Here is a 13745-nt window from a genome sequence, read left to right as displayed (position 1 = left end):
GTTAAATGGCTTTTCGTATTTCCTTGAAATAAAATGAGCGTGGGAGGGGTCCTAGTTGCACTCCAATTTTTTGTCCCTTAAACTGGGCACTATAAATTTTGATTTCCGTTAGAATGAGCCCTCTCACGACATTCTAGGACCACTGGGTCGATCCGATCAACCCTGGCAAAAAAACAAAAAAACAGACACGCATCCGTGATCTTTCTTCTGGCAAAATTACAATATTCCGCATTATTGTAAATAGAAGTCTCAAATCTCTACAATAGGGTTCTCTAATACGCTGAGTCTGATGGTGTGATTTTTATGAAGATTCTTTGACTTTTAGGGGGGGGGGGTCCCTCTCTTTTCTCAAATAAGACAATTTTCTCAGGCTCTTAACTTTTGAGGTGTAAGACTAAACTTGATGAAACTTACATATTTAAAATCAGCGTAAAAATCTGATTCTTTTGATGTATATATTGGTATCAAGATTCCGTTTTCTAGAGTTTCTGTTACTATTGAGCCGGGTCGTTCCTTAGAGCTCGTTACCCCGAACTGTTTGATGATAAAACAAATGACAACCATCAGAATTCCACTCGGGTGCATTTGGGGGAAACAGGCAAGGGAAGGGGGCTAGTTGCCTTAAATTACGTTTGGTCAATTAAAAAGGCACTTAAACTTTGCGTTTTTGTCCGAATCAGCCCTCTCCAGACGTTCTAGGATTCTTGGTTTGATACGATCATCTCTATGGGAAACTTATTGCAAGTTTTATTTAATTTAAATAAATGCAAAACTATTTCGAAAGAAGAGACAAGGAGAGGGTAGAAATTGATATAAAATCAAGAGGGCCGTATCCAGGACTTTTTAGGGGAATCTTTTTGGTGGGGGGGGGGTACAATTTTTTTAGCGCATTAAAATGTGTTTTTATGCATTTTTATTACGTTTTACAAGTCAAACAAACATTTCTACCCCACATTGAGCCTTCGGGTAAATACGGAATTAATTCTAAACAATATTTAATCTCTCTTGATTTCTGGGAATATACATGTTCTACGCTGTTACTTCGAAAATAAAGAGTAACATTAAACCCCAAAATAAGTAGAATTTATTACTTATACGAGGGTGACTGCCCCTTTCCTCATCCCCACCTCCATATCATGATCTTAGAAACTTCGAAAGGTGTTCATTTCAGCAGAGATTGCGATTTGTAGTCCATTTTATTGTAAATCGAGATTGGTTAGAGACCAAGCAGCCCTTGTCCTAAGACTGTTTTGATATCTGTTCCTTTTGTTATCCTCTAGGACATCTGATCGACATCTTGAGGTACCTATTTTGTACTTTCTCTTTGGCTGCTCAATTTTGCATGTGAAGGAATTTTCCAGGGGGGGGGGGGGGCATAAGCCGTGCTGCCACTCCGACACCCACAAAGGAGCTGCGATGACTGCCGAATGGGAAACGAAAAAGCAAGACCCTTCATCACACCTAACAGAAGCAGATCTAAATGATGGTCAAACACCGGCGGGAAGTCGTGTAGCCAGCAGCATATTTAAGCGATAATAATTGGCTCTTTCTTGGGTTCCTCTCGTGGAGAAGAGGGAACCAAGGTTTAAGGTAAGTTCCTGTTTTAATACAATTTTATTAATTTCTATGGACGGTCACTTTTCGAAAATAGTTTACAAACACCATTCAGCAAATAAAGAAAATGGAAATATATAAAAATGGTTGAATTTATTAAGAAACAATAGTCAAACACTATAAACTACCTAAAATAGATATACAAGTGGACCAAATCCAGAAACAAGAAAAAAGACACCAGAGAAGTAAATCAAGGTGAAAAAGTGAAGAATTTCAGTTTAACGTTTGATGTGCAGCATAAAAACATACATGAAATGCTATAATAAAGAATTGTGCAAATCCAATTTACTTTTGCAAATTAAATTAACCTGGGTAATAAAAATAAGAGTCCAAAAATAAATTTATGGAAAACACTTCACAGCAGCATATCATAGGAACAAATTAACCGAAAAAAAAATGAATTTTAGCATCAGCAATTTCTCCTTAATACAAAATTTCTGACAGAATTTAGCGAAAAAAGGAAAAAAAATAATAATATAATTGTAATTTATTGTTCAGTTTTATTACTTTTCGAAAACGGGTCTTTTTGTGTGTTCATTTTTCAGTTATTTTCTTTTCCTCTTATTCTCTGATAATGTGTTTTCTAAATTATTCGACAATTTCGTGATTTGGTTTTACTACTTTCGTGCTTATATCGTTGTTTCTCCTTGATATACCCCTTTGTTTTCAGTTACATTTTCGTTTTCCACCTGTTTTTCATCTGGTACACATAACTGATTTACTCTATTGCTGACAGTTTCTAAGACTTTAGTGCCACAGCACTTAATTTAATTTTTGCGAGATTTATTTAATTAATTAATTTAATTAATTATCTAATTTGATAATTAATTAATTAAATTAAATTAATTAATTAAATATTAATTAATTTAGTTCTTATTTGAGGAAAACTAGACCTGTTTAAGGTAGTCAACCTCCATTTAGATCACCATACGCTTCATGCTTGCTAAGAATCAGAACTTGACTAAGCAATAGACTCCAGACATTAAAAAACATTCAGAAAAAAAGAAAATGAACATTCAGAAGTAAAACTGATTTACTCTATTGCTGACAGTCTTTAAGACTTTAGTGGCACAGCACTTAGTTTACTTTTCGCGAGATTAATTTAATTAATTAATTTAATTATCTAATTTAATAATTAATTAAATTAAATTAATCAATTAAATATTAATTAATCTAGTTCTTATTTGAGGAAAACTAGACCTGTTTAAGGTAGTCAAACTCCATTTAGATCACCATACGCTTCATGCTTGCTAAGAATCCGAACTTGACTAAACAATAGACTCGAGACATTAAAAGACATTCAGAAAAAAAGAAAATAAACATTCAGAAGTAAAACTGATTTACTCTATTGCGGACAGTTTCTAAGACTTTAGTGCCACAGCACTTAATTTACTTTTGGTGGAATCAAATACAAACTTTCCTAAAAAACTTAACATTCTCTAACTGATGATCTATAAATTATAACAAAGGCCAAGCAGACGGGTGGTTAGGTTTGTTCAGACAGACAAATTTTCAAGGCTTTATTAACTTCTATTTACGGGGTTAATGGTTATAATGATTTTTTTTTTTATTATTTTTGTAGCCATGATCTACGGTACTTCTGTCCTAATAAATCTATTTATCTATCCTTGTGTTTTCTTTCAATTTTTATCATTTTTATGGAATTATTCGATTTTTGCGACTGAACTCCTCACATCCTTCGACGCTAAACGAAGATTTGTTGCTCATATTTTATAAATTATGTGATAGAACACTTTTAAAAGTGACGTTCATAATTATTAAGTGATACAACAATTTAAGGGTTCAGAACACTTGTGAAATAAGTCCATTTTTTTAGCTGTCCATTCCCCAGCGTTTCTGAAACTCGCTGGGTTTTTTTGGTAGACTTTCTGAAAAGTTTTTAATTTTGCACATCAAACGTTGAAAAGATCCAAAAGTAGTAACAAAACATATTTATAATGTCGGTGTATTACTCTCAGCTTTTGCGAAAAAGCTAAATAATGCAAGTGAGTCTGACTGTTGTTAACTGGTATTTCAAAATTATAACTAAAAGAAAAGAAAAAAAAATCTATTTTACAGCTTATCTTCGCGAACCTATATCTTCGAAGTGACTTTTCCTCCAAACTAAAGCCTGACTTTGAGGACAGCTTATGTAAAGTCCTTAAATATTTGCTAAATTGTTCTAAATACTATATTTCATTATTTTCTAAAATAATTACCTCTGAAAAAAAAATGGTCTAATTAAAAAAAAAGTGAAAATTCAGGATAAATTCAGGATAAAAAAAAAGAAGTCACGATAGTAACTAGTTTTACTAATCCCTTAAAAAAAGAAAGAAAATTCATTCATTAATTAAATTTAGGTCTTATTTGAGGAAAACTAGGTTTATTTAAGGCAGTCAAACTCCATTTAGATCACCATACGCTTCATGCTTGCTAAGAATCAGAACTTGACTAAGTAATAGACGCCAGACATTAAAAGAGTAATAAAAAGATTGTTTTCGTACGAGTAAACTTATCTTAATTCCACTTGAATTAACATCGATGTCAAAACCCAAGTTTGTGCACCAATGCGATTATAAAATTTCAATGGGAGACAAATAAAATTCTTCTAAAAATATAAATGTCGATTCTTAGGATTTGAATACTATTGAAGTTTATTCGAGCAGCTATTTCCCTTTGTGTAAAGAACTTGAAGTTTACTATTGAAGTTTATTCGAGCTGCTATTTCCCTTTGTGTAAAGAACTTGAAGTTTACTATTGAAGTTTATTCGAGCAGCTATTTCCCTTTGTGTAAAGAATAAATCGTCGATTGAAAAAAATTAGGCAATAGTAAAACAACGGGCAGTTTTGGTGAAGTTTATTTTACAAGGGCAGAAGAGAGCGTGGGGTATTGCGGGGAAAAGCCCCTCAAGTAGTCGATTTCGGAGATGGGGGATGGAGGGTCAGAATCACAGACATTGAGCAGACACGTATTTATAGTAACAAACCGTGAGGTTTATTGTATAATTACCGAAGAAAAAGAACAGAGAGAGAGAGAGAGGAAGAGAGAGAGAGAGGAGGAAAGAGAGAGAGATAGAAAGAGAGAGAGATAGAGAGAGAGAGAGAGAGAGAGAGAGAGAGAGAGAGAGAGAGAGAGAGAGAGAGAGAGAGAGAGAGAGAGAGAGAGAGAGAGAGAGAGAGAGAGAGAGAGAGAGAGAGAGAGAGAGAGAGAGAGAGAGAGTGAGAGAGAGAGGGAGAGAGAGGAGAGAGAGAGAGAGAGAGAGAGAGAGAGAGAGAGAGAGCAATATGGGGTAAGGAGGGGGGGGCTGTTTTCATTGTTCTAAAAGCCAACAGTCGGCTGTTTTCAACGCAAAGTAGAACCGTTCATTGCAGTCTTAAAATATGGTGCATGGAATGCGCAAATTGAAAGAGAATAAAAACGACTAAAAACCGACTTCTTAAATCATATTAGAGAACAAGGACGTTAAGGCGCAAATAAAATACACAAATCTAGCTTGAGCCAGTTCAGTTAGCCAAACGCTTCAATGATTTCCAGCTTGACCTTGCTCGACATCGACAGACGTATCAACGGTGCCATAAGAAGGAGAAACACCATCAGTACTATCATCAGACGAGCTGATTTTATTTGTATCATTCTGAAAACAAATTAAACAAAAAATATACAAGCACATAAATACAAATTGATTTAGACTTGACGTTATATCATTGTCGCGAGCAATAATTTTAATTTAGCTAACCAGATTTCGGCTAGATTAAAATCTTGTTTACCAGTGCTTATAAATAAACTACTTTACTGTTACAATAATTCAAATACTGAAAAAAAAACGGGTAGAAATATTTAAAAGTCCGTTGATTTTTGAATTGAAAAGGGAATAGTTGTGGGAAAAGTCAAGTCATGGCCAATTGTAGAAAAAGCCAAGACAGATTTGCCTGTTGATCAAACAGTTCGGGGTAACGAACTGTAGGAAGGAGCGACCCGGCTCAATAGTAAACGAAACTCTAAAAAAATGGAATTTCGATGCTAAAAGATATATCAAAAGAATCGGATTTTTATGCTGATTTTAAATATATAAGTTTCATCAAATTTAGTCTTTTTCATCAAAAGTTACGAGCCTGAGAAAATTTGCCTTATTTTGGAAAATAGGGGGAAAGACCCCCTAAAATTCATAGGATCTTAACGATAATCACATCATCGCATTCAGCGTATCATAGAACCCTATATAAAAAATTTCAAGGTCCAATCTACAAAAATGTGGGATTTGGTACTTTTTACCAGAAGACAAATCACGAGTGCGTGTTTATTTGTTTGTTTTTTTTTCCCCAGGGATCATCGTACCGACCAAGTGGTCCTAGATTGTTGCAAGAGGGCTCACTCTAACGGAAATGAAAAGTTCTAGTGCCCTTTTGAAGTGACCAAAAAATTGGAGGGCATCTAGGCCCCCTCCCACGTTCATTTTTTTCCCTAAGTCAACAGATCAAAATTTTGAGGTAGCCATTTTGTTCCGCATAGTCGAAAACCATAATAACTATGTCTTTGGGGATGACTTACCCCCCACAGTCCCTGGAGGAGGGGCTGCAAGTTACAAACTTTGACCATTGTTTACATACAGTAATGGTTATTGGGAAGTGTACCGACGTTTTCAGGGGGATTTTTTTGGTTTGGGTGTGGGGTTTAGGGGAGGGGGCTATATGGGAAAATCTTTCCTTGGAGGAATATTTAATGGGGGAAGAGAAATTCAATGAAAAGGGCGCATGATTTTCTAGCATTACTATTTAAAAAAAAAACAATGAAAATATAAACCTGAAAAAGTTTTTTCAATTGAAAGTAAGGAGAAGCATTAAAACTTAAAACGAACAGAGATTATTACGCATATGAGAGGTTCTAAAAATATTTTAGCATAAAGAGCGAGGTATTTAGGAGGAGATAAATACTTCACTCTTTATGCTAAATTATTTTTAGTAATTTCAACTATTTATTCTATGGCCTTTCTGATTCAGGGGTCATTCTTAAAGAATTGGGACAAAACTTAAGATTTAGTGTGAAGAGCGAGGTATTAACGAGGGGACAAACCCCCTCATATATATAATCAAAATATAAGAATATAAAAGTTTGTTACGTAAGTTAATTCTTAAGTTACGTATATTTTTTACTAATAAAAACATTCGTTAAAAATTAAAAGTTCTAGTTGCCTTTTTAAGTAACCGAAAAATTGGAGGGCAACTAGGCCTCCTTCCCCATCCCTTATTTCTCAAAATCGTCTGATCAAAACTAAGAGCGAGCCATTTAGCCAAAAAAAGAATTAATATGCAAATTTCATTTTAATAATATATGTATGAAGAGCCAAAATCAGACGTTCATTAATTCAAAAACTTTCAGAAATTAAATAAAAAAAACAAGTTTTTTGAAATGAAGTAAGGAGCGACATTAAAACTTAAAACGAACAGAAATTACTCCGTATATGAAAGGGGCTTTTCCTCCTAGACACCCCGCTCCTTGCGCTAAAGTTTGATTCTTTCTCGCAACTCTACTTTTTAAAACAATAAAAAACTTTAGCGTAAAGAGCGGGGTGTCGAGGAGGAAAAGCCCCTTTCATATGGGGTAATTTCTGTTCGTTTTAAGTTTTAATGTCGCTCCTTACTTTCATTTCAAAAAACTTGTTTTGTTTTTTTATTTAATAAGAGAGAAGGACGAAGTATGACAGAAAAATAATAAGACCGACGATGCTGCAAGCGGTCTGGCAACCCTGTGCTGTTGTCATTGAGAGAGCACATTTATCAGAACCCTCCCAAAGCTCAATTTGAGTTTCTACTCCATCCGTCAATCACGTGATTTTTGAATCTGATGTTGGTGTATTTTTGTTTTTGTTGTGCGTCATGCAAAATTGAACATCGGAATTTCGAATGAAGTTGTGCCATTGAATTTTGTGTAATGCTTGGAGAACCGGCGACTGTGACGTTTCAAAAGTCAGAACAGCACCGTGGGACCATTCTTCATCCCGATCTCAAATTTTTCGCTGGCAAAAAGCATTTTGGAAGGTAGAGATAATTTTGAAGGTAAACAGCGTACAGGGAGGCCTTCAACTTCAAAAACTGACGAAAAGATGGAACATGTAAAAACACCTGTGTGACCATTGTCTAGCATTAGGAATATTGAGTAAACAATTAATTTTGAACGATAGTTACCGTTTATAAAATTTTATATGACCGCTTACAATGCGAGCCTGTAACAAATTGTTGCCAAAAGAATTGTTAATTGAGTAGAAGGACATTCGAAAAAAACAAAACAAGCGTCCTGATCTTCACAGCAGAATCGCTAATGGGCAAGATTTCTTTAGTTGTGTGGTCAAAGGTGATGAAACATGCCTTTTTAAATACGATCCTAAGACCAAGAGGCAAAGTGACAACTCGAATGAGCTAGCCAAAGATCAAATCAATACCGATTTGTTTTTTTTTTGTTTTTTTTACAGAGGGGGAATTGCCCACAAAGAATTCGTTCCTCCAGGAAAACTGTAAACCATTTTTTTTTTTACTCGTCTTTGAAAAGGTCAGAAAACGGGGCATTTTCGTAAGACTAGACATTGCTGAGAAATGGTTGCCTCATGAGGGCAACGCCCCATGTCAAACTACCCACTGCATAATATAATTTTTTACCTAAAAAAATGTTTCTGTAGTTCCCCCCCCCCCTTATCCCCCTGCATCAGTTCTAATGACTTCTTGGATTCTCCTAAACTGAAAAATGTCCTCAAAGGCCCTTATTTCAGGATCTTAGAAATTGTCAAAAGGCTATAACGGACATGCTGAAGCCAATAACGGTTTAAGGGTTCCTACGTTGCTGCGAACAATAGAAGAATAGAAACTCCATTGGTGTATAGCTGCCCAAGAGATCTACTTTAAAGGCAATAACATTGACGTTTGAAAGAAATAAAAAATGTATTAAGTAAAAGATTAGTCCCATTACTTGTCTGTCATACCTCATATTTCATTTACTGGAAGAGGGTTCCAAAATAACTTACAAGAAGACAGGCAGGCGACTTGAGACTACACAGTATTAAAAGCCTTTATCATCACTGATCAAAACTCCTTGTTCAGTTACCCTTTTTATTCTAGGTAGAGAGATAAAACAACGCAAAAACGAACATGATTTGTTTCCTTTATTGTATATGCAACATTTAATCAAGTGTCGAGACGTTTTCAAGGTAGAAGGTTTAAAACGTTCTTCAAATGTTTTATTTCAGATTTCTATATTACACACATATCGTATCGCCAAAAGTCCCATGCGCTGACAGTCCTTTATCCCGCTTAATCGCCATGTTGTCCGTGTTTCACGTTTAACCTGTTTTCATATCAGCTTCAGCTCGCCACGACACACGGCAGTCACGGTAACAGTAATAAAATAACCTTCGATGGATGATTTCATATGGATATAGAGCCAAACAAAGCTGATTTTCAAACACTTTAGTCATTTTCTCATCAAAATATCAAAGCAAGTTGTATATCTTGTCGCCTTGACAATCAGTCATATAAGGAGAGAAAGCTTTTCAGTAGAAGACATGCCAGTTTATCTGTAGAAGACACTGACACCACATCAAAACCACCCTTTTATCAGTAACAATTAGTCTTCTACAACGCAAAAATGTACTCTACAAATCATTTTTGTAGGGAGTGGTGCCAAGCAACGTTCAGGTGCCCTAGGGTGTAAAAAAAAATAATGCTAGTCCAGTTAGGTAGATAACGGCCATTGGGGTGTAGAATTACTCCCATTGTTCTAGATCAGGTAGACCCAATCTCATCGAGACGGGCACTACAAGAAAGACCACATGATTAATTCCCCGAATGCGAAGTCTAATAGCTCTGTTGATGGTTTCATTCCAAAGAGTGAAGCTGGGATGACGGCGTAGGACCTTCAAACGGATACTAGGAACTCCTTTGCAATCATTAAATTACATTGGTTGAAAGAATGTCTATTTTTTCACCTAACAAAAAGAACCAAAAGAACCATTTCTAATGAGTCATTTTATGCTATGCTTTCAAAAAAGCAGTCACAAGGTACACCTTGGTTCTCATGTGTCCCTTATTTCCAAATACGATTCTGCACATAAAGTTGACTTGAATATATAGTGACGACAAAATTTAGGCTACACATAGTTATGCACCAGCATTAGGGAACTTTTTGCAAGAGGAATAAGGGCATAATTACTGTCTGAAACTTCAGATAAACTATAACACACTTTGTCAAAGGTAAAATCCCCTCAAATATGTGTGAACGGCCCTACCATTGATAAATACGTCAGTTAGGCTTAAATAAGCTTTTCTAGGGGAGGGGAACACCACCCTATTAAAACATGGCCTGTGTGGACTTTCAAGACATATTACAATGTCTTAATTAAGATGTATGAATTAAAATAGCCGAAAGCTATTGGTAAATTAATTCTTTTAGGTTCACCATACTTACATTTTTCTTCTTCTTTGCGACGAGCCTTGACTGGAAACTGTTAGTACTAAGCCTAGTGACGACTCCTTTATTTCAGTTTCCATTTTTGTAAGGGGGGGGGCGAGTTTTCAAAGGACAGATATTATAATAGAGAAGCCTATTATCCGTCATTTTATAGAATAGCTTCCATGTTCATTATGTTGTCTGAGAAATTATGAGCCTTATGTGGGCAGGTCACCTTCCCAAAATGACAAAACTATATCAACACAAATGTTCTTTTCAGAAGTAGAGCAATGGGAACGTCATTAAATTGCTTTAAACCTAAATATGAAACCCGTTGTTCATTCCCCCCCCCCCCAAATGGCTTGTCTTTCTGTTTGATGAGTTTTGGTAATCTTAAAAAATAACTATATTAACCCAAAAACTCATTTATCTAAGTAATCAAAGAACAAACCTCTTTCCATATCAGCTTCAGCTCGCCACGACACAAGGCAATTATAGCTACAGTGATCACAGTAAAAGGTACGAGATACAAAAGGGCAGGTTGAGCCATATCCATAACAAAGAGAGCGACAAACGTGGTTATTAAACCAAGAGCATAAGCTGAAAAAAAAAGATATTTTCAATTTTATATCTTAGATACGTAGATATCGTACGTACACTTTCGTCCTAGCTTTAGAAGAAGCATGTAGGAGTTATTTGTCTTAGAAGGAAAGGGGCCAAAATCTTCCTAGTACTAGTACTAGTACTAGTTACTAGTAGTAACACTATAATGCTTTTAATAAGAGTCATTTGCTTTTCATTTAGATTATTCATGAAATTGCACAATCCTGTTTTGTTTTTTAGGTTGCACCCGCCTGGAATGCATATTCCTGTACATGTTCCCGAATCAGGCCTTTGACATAGGACGCAGCTAAAAGTTGTAACGAGAAGAAGGGGTACAACCGACCAGCTAGAGAGAAGCAAATTCTCTTTATTATGTAAAAATTTGCCTTACACCCTCTTTTGGTAATTTGCCTATCGAAGCATGGGCAAGTATGGGCTGTCCATACTTCTAAATTTAAACCCGTGAACTTTAATACAGTAAACAGAGTTCTTACTGAGGAATCTTGCTGCTTTGAGTTACTAGATAGCGGGACCAAGATCTTAGCAGATTAATTATTAAGAATAATGAGGCCAATATGATTTAAATGTATCAAGTCATTAGGCACTTTTTTTGCTACTACAATCTTACTCCTGAAACTCTGTCACTTTTCTAAGATTTTAGTTTTTTTGCACAGTCAACGACCTAAAAACTTAGGTATCTAAGATAATAGGATATTATATCTTAGAAATATAATATCTAGGCTAATCTCAGTCAAAAGTGTTGAGATTCAAAATCTTTGGCCCAAAAGAATATTGATCAGAGCGCTTTGAAAATATTATCAAATTATCGAAGTCCTCAGATCATGGTAAGATCAGCTTTGATTTTCTGAAAAAAAGGACCTGAGAAGTAAGATCTGTTATCTGATTTTCTAAATAATAATAAAATATAAAAAAAAACTATCAAAAGATGTAACATTTAAGCAAATTGATTACCCAAAAGCGAACTTATTATTTGCTTCTATAAGTCGAATTTAACCTTCAACACAGAAGAAGATAAAATTACAAACTACAAACAGTTGGGATAGGAAAATTTCAAAGGATGATTTCTAATGGTATTTCTCCTAAAACTGTAAATGGTGATTCTCAGAATCTATGATTTGCATTATTAGTAGGTGAAAGTAGCTATTACAGCTTTATTAGTAGCTGAAATGCCTACTATCTTGTTCATTTCTAGTTAACAACTACCATCAATCAATCTGTTATATTAGCATGTCTTATAACAAGAAAACATAACTTACAAACATACTAAATGATCGAAACAAAAGCGACAAAACATACGAAGAAGCAAAAATTACATAACGTGGTTAAAAGTTCTTGAAGTGAGTAAACACTAGTTAACAGGGAGGTAGAAGAGACTAGATATGCGGAAAAAGTGGCAAACTCAAGCTATATTCTAGTTATACCTGTCGATAAAATTGAAAATTATGCCCGGTTTTAGTACCAATTATGTATTATGTTGGTACTTAATCGAGTTGAACATTGTTCAACTTTCAAGCATAAAATTTGCGATTGACCAATCCGCGGCAAGATTCAGCTTTGAAATTAATTTTTTGAAATTCTGGTGTCGCTGGTTATTTGGTTTGGAACGGGGTCAATGGTGTGACTCTGTAATCTCAGCAAGAGTCGATCCAGCTCTAAATCAGTTCCTGGAGAAATATGGGGGAAAACCACGGGAAGCGTCGGATGATTTACCCCCTAACCACGCATCGCAATCCCGGCCGAAGACATCGAATCAGGAGAACGGTATCTGCGCAATGCAGGCATTGGTCAGCATGCAAAAAAAGCTTTTTAGTAGTAAGTATACCAGGAATCTTGCAAGAGATATGATACAACAATATAATAAAATTTACAGGAACATAATGTTTTTGACATAAGTTGTTAAAACAGACTTCATGCCATTTTGGTTTTCCGCTTCTGCAATACAAATGCGACGTTAAAATCCAGAAAAACTCGTGTCAGGCATACATATTAGTTTTTTTAACGACAGGTTTGACTACGGTGCGGCTCGGACATCAGAGTTCCAGATTCTTTTAAAACTTCGATGGGCGGCGAACTTCAGAAAAAGCCTGACAATTATTAGGTACTCGACCTTCGGCAATACTAAAAATCTAAGGCAACTTAAAAAACCTCGTGTACAGTTGATTGTAGCGAACCTTTATGTTCTGCATACTTCTACTTGAAGAGTTCGTTGCTAGACCTTAGGTGGAAAAACTATAATAATGAGTTTGAAAAAGAAAAACGCCTTTAACTGCATTAATGAACTAACAAACGTAAACAAAGCCCACAATCTTCATAAATTTGAATGTATTTGATCTATAATTCATGACATATGTTGCCAGGCGGTTTGGTCGTTAAAGAGTCGCTGGAGCATTTCTTGGCAAAAAAGTAGGCCAGACTGGTAACCAAGCCCATGTGTCGCCTCATGATTGTTCTAACAGATCTGTATGATTTTATCGTTCCATGATGGGTTTGTAAGACTTTTGTTTTGTTTAGAATGCGAATGAAATCACATTGTTGATCATTATTAAAGAGCTCAAAGCCACATTCCAAGAGGAATCATTAGGCACTCCTAATGCCTTTGAGGTTTTGTTTAATACCTTTCAAATGGCGGAAGTCAATGCTATAGGTCGGCAAGGCGTTGGTCCTAACGATACATGAACAATTTAGAGGACATTAGTACCTTCCAACTGTAAAAGCATTCAAAAGGAATGACCTTACATACTAAGGATCCAAGTTGAAATTAGGCGGACCATGGATGGTCTCATTATTCTAAACCTTGGTTTGATAAGATTGTTGCATTGAGGAAGATAGTTTAAGAAACTTGATTTTTCGCTGTGGATTTGTTTTTATAGTTACTGTTTTTTGTTTTTTTTTATTTAAAAATTTTTCACAAAAATAAGTAAAATGTAAAAAATAATAATTAAATGCACACACACACACAAATATATATATATATATATATATATATATATATATATATATATATATATATATATATATATATATATATATATATGAACTTTTATGGGTCACATTATACCAGACCTAAACAGAA

At 35.1% G+C, this 13745-nt stretch overlaps 1 protein-coding gene across 1 annotated transcript in view; it reads right to left on the bottom strand.

Moving 5' to 3' along the window:
* Positions 1-3905: 3905 nt before the first annotated feature.
* The window catches only part of LOC136038078 (signal peptide peptidase-like 2B), a 132452-nt gene continuing 122612 nt past the window's right edge, over positions 3906-13745 (bottom strand). Inside the window, exons 12-13 of the mRNA XM_065721075.1 lie at positions 10500-10648; positions 3906-5249 (exon numbers count right to left, since the gene is read on the bottom strand). Coding sequence (XP_065577147.1) covers positions 5136-5249; positions 10500-10648 — 263 coding nt within the window. The 3' untranslated portion in view covers positions 3906-5135. The remainder of the gene's footprint in view (positions 5250-10499; positions 10649-13745) is intronic.

The sequence above is a fragment of the Artemia franciscana genome, chromosome 17 (genome assembly GCF_032884065.1).
Source record: "Artemia franciscana chromosome 17, ASM3288406v1, whole genome shotgun sequence".
Classification (NCBI taxonomy): Eukaryota; Metazoa; Arthropoda; class Branchiopoda; order Anostraca; family Artemiidae; genus Artemia; species Artemia franciscana.
Note: the sequence above shows the minus strand (reverse complement) of the source record. Positions and strands in the feature narration are given on the sequence as shown.